Source organism: Macadamia integrifolia, chromosome 1 (genome assembly GCF_013358625.1).
Source record: "Macadamia integrifolia cultivar HAES 741 chromosome 1, SCU_Mint_v3, whole genome shotgun sequence".
Classification (NCBI taxonomy): domain Eukaryota; kingdom Viridiplantae; phylum Streptophyta; class Magnoliopsida; order Proteales; family Proteaceae; genus Macadamia; species Macadamia integrifolia.
In genome coordinates this window covers 21,135,195-21,143,262 of record NC_056557.1, presented here as the reverse complement: position 1 = coordinate 21,143,262, position 8,068 = coordinate 21,135,195, and the positions used below count along the sequence as shown (strand labels likewise).

At 37.6% G+C, this 8,068-nt stretch overlaps 1 protein-coding gene across 2 annotated transcripts; it reads left to right on the top strand.

Moving 5' to 3' along the window:
• The first annotated feature begins 3,702 nt into the window (after positions 1–3,702).
• LOC122076696 lies at positions 3,703–8,068 on the top strand. 2 transcript variants are annotated; one of them, XM_042642158.1, is made up of 7 exons: positions 3,703–4,079; positions 6,052–6,153; positions 6,309–6,371; positions 6,464–6,511; positions 6,648–6,707; positions 7,625–7,682; positions 7,795–8,068. In XM_042642158.1, the coding sequence occupies exons 2-7, from the start codon at positions 6,085–6,087 to the stop codon at positions 7,830–7,832; spliced, it is 336 nt and encodes a 111-aa protein (XP_042498092.1). In that variant the 5' UTR covers positions 3,703–4,079; positions 6,052–6,084; the 3' UTR covers positions 7,833–8,068. The 2 variants fall into 2 exon arrangements, with proteins under 2 accessions (XP_042498092.1, XP_042498083.1); XM_042642149.1 differs by lacking the exon at positions 3,703–4,079 and adding an exon at positions 4,102–4,237.

Below are 8,068 nucleotides of genomic sequence, written 5' to 3'. Positions count from 1 at the left end.
TCCCGTCATACAATTCCATAACAATTGATGTCATAATTGTAAAATGACAAGTGTAACATATGACATGTCATCATCATATTTGAACAATTACAATTAAATATGTAATTCTAAGCATATGAGTAATTTAATAATAATAATAATAAACATTCTAAAAATAAAAGCAGTCCATCCCTCACCTGGTTTATGTTCGAGTGTGTTAGGGTTCAAGTACAGCCACCGATCGATCGACTTAACTTCAATCTCGAGGCTGGTGCGTATCATTGTACTAGATACAAGGGCAATCGTACATCAGTACATGTCAAAAATATTAAGAGAGGCCCACTTGGGTCACCCCAAAAAGGTACAGACAATGTTTCCCGATAGTAATGTCACCATAAACAACCACCGAAAACACCAGAAATATCAATGTTGTTTCCGGTGGTAGTGACAGAGAGCTCACAAGCCTTTGTGGTTCATCGGAAACAACCCACCGAAAGCAGGCCCGGTGTTTCCAGTGGCTTGTTTCATATGAAAATACAGGACCGTCCAACTCGATTGGGGCTTTTCGACTTGGTCCCGATCACTGGGATTTATTCCGTGAAGTTTGTAGAAAATGTTCCTAGCATCATTCTAAGCCAATAAAAATTTGATTCCATTGAGCCGTTTGGGAGATACGTTGATCGAACAATCGAAACCCTAGTTGGTCATTTGGCAATACTTGTTACCAGAGTTCACCGGGCTTGGTTTGAGCTCGACAATCACCGAGAGGGTAGAATACACATTCCACAACCTCCATAGTTTGTACACTAAGATTCCATCCAACCCTAGCTTGTCTGGGTCAAAATGAAAAGAGAGAGTGGTGGAAGTGAGTGCACTTACCTCCGACAACTAGGTGGTAGCCGGCACCAAGGTAAGCCTTCTTCCTTCTTCCCCTTCTTCTTCTTCCTTTCTCTCTTCCTTCTCTCCTCTCATACGTTAGACACAAGAGAAATGAGGAAATGAATTCCTCATTTCTTACTTAAGTGTTAAATGGGACCTTAGGGTCTGTTTGGTTGGACCCTATTCAGACCGATCGGGTTATTATGTCTTTCAGAGCCCAAGAACCTAACCACTTAGGTTTGAAATGTGCTCACGTCATGGGGAAGATGTGGAGGATGATTTGGGATCATCCAAGACTGTCTACGATGCGAGTGGCAGGACCCACGGGCATCGGAACCTTGACATCACCCTATTTGGTTCACCAGAAATAGCCCACCAGATACAGGCCTAGTGCTTCTGGTGAATTGTTTCCTATGGACAAGACAGCTTGACTGTTTACTGTCCACCCACTGGCATTGCATGAGCAGTTGCCCTCGGCCTTGCTCGGGGTCTTTCGATTACTCCAGTACATGCCAGGATTCATATTTAAGTAGTCGGGTCACTTTCCGTTTGAGATCAAAAGGTATGAATCCCCTCCAGTTAGACTGGAAAGCAATGGATGAACACTTGGGGTCATCTCTCCCCCCTTCAGAAATGGGTGGCGCGAGCCAAAGCCTAGCCGTGCTTCCGATCTCTGGTCCGAGACCTATCACAACAGTTCAAATTAGACCGAGTCAAGGCACAGGTGTAACACATGTACAAAAATATGTTGGCGAGGCGATTCATGAAATTGGTAAAATCAATCTTGGTTATAGGTTTCACCATAATCGTATTGGTTTATAGCATTGCAAAAAGATTGGATCAGAAAGCCTAACAGGCTAAGATCTAAATAACAAATATTAAAATATAGAAGAAAAAATAATATATATATATATATATAGTGAGGCAAGTGATATAGAGTTATCTAACTCAAAGTAGTCAGGAAAAATAATTTGACTACGATTTATGTGCAGCATCAAATCACTGAGGTGATATCACCTAAAGAAATGAGCTCTAGAAGGCATATATCATAGGTTATGTGATAGACACCCAACCTATGTGAAAAGGTAAATTCCTAAATTAGGTTCAAAGGGTAAAAACGAAGTCACTGAATGACCTATCTAGTATTACTAAAATGATGGGAAAGTAACACCACCACAATGAAAAGAAGATGAGTTGTAAACTCTTAATCAAACATAATCTTATGAAATGTGGGGGTGTATTAACCGTTATGCACAGGATAGGCTGACCAAAGTAGATGTAAGAGGTCAGGCCGCCTACCGATTAGAGTTTCATAAGCGAACTAAACATTCATAAAACCAGGATAGGGAACAAGGGTAGCTTTAATTAAAAAAGAAACGTTCATTTCATAAAGGGATCGTAGTTAAGGTTGACTAGTTGAATATGACCCGTGGACTAGTTGGTTATGATAATGAGGAAAAGTTCAAGAAATCTGACTTCACTTGTACTTTGTAGCATAATTCATTACACCTAGTGTAAATTCAACTTCTAAAAACAACTACAACAAAGTGTTCTACTGTGTCTTATACGCTGAATAGTTCGATTCGAGATTTATTGATTTTTGAAACTTGTGGGCACTTTACCAGCTGTATTGAATGTTTCGAATCTTGTGGAGGTTTATTGGAATCTTTTAATAGTTTTAGAAATAAAATATTTAAGTTATTATTTTGTCTTATAAAAGTGTGTGATGGAGACGTCTGTCTCTTCCTAATAGACACCTAAGTGACCAATAGGTGTGACTATTGGAAAGCATGTCTAAATGGTCAACAGACATGTCTTATGAAAAATACCTAGATTTTGGGAACATACCCATTAGAGGTGTCCCTTCTTCTCCTATATAAAGAGAGGCAATCCCTACTTCAAATAAAGTTTCTTAGTATTCTCCATTATTGTTTGATTTTGTTTTTCTGAACTATTGGGCCTAACCTTACTCTCCTAAAGGATCAAAGTCTGCGTACAATCAAACATTGATCGGTGGTTTGTTTTATCTTTTATCCTGGAGTAAAACGCAAATATCCCCAATTGTACTTCTGTAGGGATCATTTCATACATTAAGATACGACTCAACCTATTTGCTTCATTGGTTTCAACAATCGGTGCCATTCTTTTTCAACAGTTTATCTTGTTTCAACTAAGGAATGCATCTCAACAATATCACTCTTGTGATTCTCAACATCGGGTACTTATTTCTAACAAAGAGAAACATCATATAATCAAATGAGTTGACAGTAAACACTACAGAGTTCATAAAATCTAATGAAGAAGTTAGCCTGAGTAAATATTTAAATCTACCAGTAAATTGTAATAATGAAAGTTTTACCTCAATATTCTATTGTTAACTGGTCAATTTTTGTCCTCAAGATCTGCCATGTTTGTTTGCTCAAAAAACATGTGAAAAACTTATATTTGTTTCTCACAAACTACCAAGATTACGAGTATTTGGATATGTGGGATAGAAATTTATCAAGACAAAATCATTTAATGTAATAATTGTTATATGGTGATTTGACAGTAAACTTTTCTCACCCCATTACTCTCTCTCTCTCTCTCTCTCTCTCTCTCTCTCATCATATTGAATTCCTCCTCATTTTCATTTTCTCTGTTTTTTTCATTTCTATTCTCGCAAAAAATTACACATTTTATTATTTATTTTCCTTCTGTTTTTTCTTATCAACCCAACCAATGACATGTCCTTATCAATCCAACTCACAAGTCACAACATGTGGGACCCTTGAACGAAACTGGCTAATCTTCTTCAGCACGACACAACCAAATTCCCCCAATGACGTGCAGGCACAGTGATACAAGGTTTTAGGTAGAAAAATGAAGACCAAATCTCTCCTAACAGCACTGGATCTGAGAGGGCCCAAATAGGAGAGAGCCAAGGTTAGTGCGAGCAATACAACCAATACCCTCTGAAGCAGAATCTAAAGGCAGAGCAGCAGCACCAGCAATGGTAATGAGAGGGGAAGACGTGTTGGAAGGAACTAAACTCCTTCACATTGACACATGTCAAATAGCGCTTAATAAGCTGGTCATCCATACATGCCTAGCACTACTCTCGCACTTCCAATGGTGTCTATTTCATCTTGTCCCTTCAATTCATAAATGGAGATAGTTGTATGCTTCCAAGACAAGGAAACGGTTTCTTTTCCCTTTGATTCCAGAAGAATAGAAATCAGGTATTTTCTCTCGCTTTTTCCAAATTTTTTTCCCTCAAATCTCTTTTGTTTATTGATATGCCTTTTATTCTCATTTCAATCTACAAATCTTCTGCTACATTTTTCAGTTTTCTAGTTTGTCTTCCTCATCAATTGACCTAATGGGTTGAGATTCAATGGTAGAGCCTCTGTAAGAATTGTGTTTTCTTTTTGGGTTTTTTGTGTGTGTGTGTGTATGTGTGTGTGTGTGTGTGTGTGTGTGTGTGTGTGTGTAATATAAGATTGAATGGAAGAATTTGGAAAGAATTAGAGATTATAGGATTCGATTGAAAATGGTTGTTGCTGTTGAATCTGCGTTTACGATCTGGGTCGACTGTACTGTAAAATTCTCTTTCTGGGAGTTGATAATCCTTTCTGAAATAACAGACATTGGTCTCTCAAATTAAGGGTATGAAGGGGTTGAAAGCACACCGGTATTAACAATTTGAGTTTATAATTTTACAGCGTTTTGGGTTAAGTTTCATTGGGGTTTCCTACAAATCTGTTAATTGGTGGCTTCTGATTTCTCTTGTTAAGGTTATTATTCTCTATTGAACTGCTCCATGGAATTGCAGATTCAGTCATCTTTGTACTTTGTAGCATAAAAAAAATCATCTCTGTACTTTTGAGAACTGAAGAATACTTATTCCTTCTCTGCTCTATGCTTATAAAATGAGCACCAAATAGGTTAAAGTGTTTCCTCTGTGGTGGGACTCCAATCTGTAGGCAGCTTTATGCTTGCTAAATTGATATTTATGCTTTTCGAAAAAAACAAAAATTTCATATTACAACTAAGGAAGGAAGTCTGAGGTTTGAGCTCCTGTGCGTGCGAGAGAGCGAGAGCGAGAGCGAGAGGGAGAGGGAGAGGGAGAGGGAGAGGGAGAGAGAGAGAGATAGAGATCTCAAGTCAAGGATTGACATGGTTAGACAATAGATAGGGGACTTATCCTTACTGTCAATTGCCCTGCTCTTTCTGTATTTATCACGTTTCCTTCACAACATAATATACAAGACTTTAATTTGTAATGGAGAGAAACATTATCTAATGATCGCATTAGAAGCGATATGAGAGTCGCCCCTATCCAAGACAAGCTTCGTGAGAACCGGTTGAGGTGGTATGGTCATGTCCAACGGAGACCTATGGATGCCCCAGTGAGGAAGAGCGATCAGATTCAATTGGATAGAGCCAGAAGAGGTAGGGGCATGCCCAAAATGACTATTGATGAAGTGGTAAGAAGAGATATGCATATGGTAGGGTTAGATCGTAGTATGGCGACAGAGTTTTGTGGAGGACAAGGACCCGAGTTGCCGACCCTTTATAGGGCATGTTCCTATGATGCTCTAACTTCTACGTTTTACCTACTTTGTACCTCATCTCACCCTACTTATGTTGTCTCTTTATAATCCTATTCCTATATCGGATCCATGTAGCCGACCCCATTAAGTTGGGATAAGGTTATGATTGATTGTTGTTTTTGTAGAAACATTATCTAATGAAAGAAGCAAACAAGTTTTAATGCTTGATGAAAAGTGAGATTAGCAGACGTAATAAACCATAATATCATCTCCCGATATGAACCGTATTTGCATCACAACTGAAAAATTATTGGAGAGTAATGGTTATAATTGTGTGTCTGAACAAGCATTTTTGTGCTTTCCCCCTGCCCACTGAGACTAGTTACAACAACAACAACAACAACAACAACAACAGCAATCATAACCTTATCCTAACTAAATGGGGTCGGTTACATGGATCCGATATGGAAATCAGCAAATAAAGAAGCACAAAAGGGAGACTGGTTATTGATACTTATTTCCAATTTTTTAGAATCTAATTGACTTCCATTTTCAAATAGATTTATTTTAATTAATTGTCAATGTCTGAATATGATTCACTTGATTGAACCTTTTTAAATGTGGTGCTCGCTAAGATTAAAATATTTTTCTATTGCAGCTGCTACGCACTAGAGTAACCCCAAGAAAAATAATGGCAGACAAAGAACAAGATGGCACCCTTGAGGATTCTGAGCATTCCATGCCATCAACAGAAGAAGAGGTACAATACTTCCATCTTTACATCTGTGACTGATGAAACACCCTGTATTCTATTTGTTGGAAAGGGCTAATGCTATTCAGAGTGGGTTTTGAATTCTATTTTACTTCAACCAAACAATTTCTTCAAATTTTGGTATCTGCGATCTTCTTCCATAGGAGGAAGCAATGAAGAAAAAGTATGGAGGAATTGTGCCCAAGAAGCCACCACTAATTTCTAAGGTAATTAACAAAGTAATGCCTTTAGCTCTGTAGCTTGAAATTGATGTTGGTTTGGTTAGCTTCCTGTTAAAAATTTCAACTTTTAACCACAGGACCATGAGCGTGCTTTTTTTGATTCGGCTGATTGGGCACTTGGGAAGGTATGGCTACTTTTATTTTATGCGAAGTTTTATTTCTTCAATATGCATCTTATTAATTGAGTCTGAAGCTTGAATTGATAGTTGTCCTGCATTGAGTTAAATACCTGACATTCTCTAGTCCTTTTGATGTTATCAGCAAGGAGCATCTGGAGAGAAGCCTAAGGAATCACCTGAATCTCTTCCGCCTAAATTGGAGGTATTGATATAAATGTTTTTATTCCTTACGCTCAAATGTTTTGGTTGATTTCCGTTATTATTCTCCTTTCTTTTCTATTTTTCTCTTGGCTTCAATAGCCCCCATTTCATGATTTTTCTCTGTAAGATTCAGTCACACCAATATTAAGTTATGTCCCAGATTAAAGAATGGTTCTTTGTCATTCTTTTGTATACTTCTGGAAAGTTGGAATGACTGGTTATATCCATGTGTTCCAACCATGAAGCTTTTATCTAAACTCAACAATAACAGAAAAACCTGAGAAATTGTTCTACTTGATAAATCAGTTGAAAAAATTTGGAACCTGATTTGGACCTGAGATTAAGTTGAACGTATTCCTTAATGTTCAATTAAGTAATTATTCATCCTATTTTTTGTTAGTTCACATTCCAACATTTTCAACACTATTTAGTTTCCCTCAGCATCTAAATTTAGTAGTTCCTACTAATGGAATTGAATTTGCGCAAGTTTAGATTCCCTGACTAATCCCCATCTGTGGCTTAAGTTCATAAACTATGATCAGCTGTCTACTAATTCCAGTGGTATTATCCCACTATCAAAATGAAACAAAAAAGGTAGTCTTCTGCTACTCTTTTTTTTGTTTTTTAGGTAAATATGATGCATTAGAAGTTAGAAGAAAATGAAAAAATAGTGTACATGAAAAGGCAGCTCCTAACACGGTCCCTTAGACAGGCCTAAGAGGCAGGGAGGAGCCCCTATCCAACTAGGGCATAACCCACAAGACCAACTCCAAAACAATCAGAGTTTCACAAATTAAGTACACCTGAAATAAATAGTATGCTCAACTAAACAACTAAACAAGTAAGGCCAGCTTGTCACACTTCATATGCAGATTTTCATATTTCTTACTTATTGGTGCTCCCCTTTCTACATTTCAGCCCACACAACAACAAGCACGATCCCGAAAGTCTTCTTATGCTCCTGTAGATGGTGAAGGTATCTGTAATGATTTAAATAATTAATTCAGCGTCGCTGATATTAGAGAATGCATCCAATTTTTTTTCTATTTCAAAAGTCTTATCTAACCCTCTGTTATTTCATATTGCAGATGGCAGTAATGCTTCTGAGGATGTGGCTAGTGAATGAGAGATAGATGGTGCCGTTTCTTCAACTTATTCTTTTATATCTACAAAACCTAGTAGGTGCTCTGGATTGTATCTCTAATTATATGGGAGTTTTTCTGCTTAGCACTTTCATTTCTAATGGTTTTCTATCAAGTAAATTGTATGAGAAATGAAATGAGAGCCTCTTTTAGCAGTATAAGATTGGAGTTCCCAGATAAATTTAAATTAAAACCAATGTGTGTGGACTTGTCTAGACCA

Bases quoted from the DNA above. Each gene is read 5' to 3' on its own strand.
- LOC122076696 (XM_042642149.1), top strand. The intron at 6,512-6,647 runs GTATGGCTACTT...TGATGTTATCAG, and splicing joins CTGATTGGGCACTTGGGAAG to CAAGGAGCATCTGGAGAGAA. The intron at 6,708-7,624 runs GTATTGATATAA...TCTACATTTCAG, and splicing joins CTCTTCCGCCTAAATTGGAG to CCCACACAACAACAAGCACG.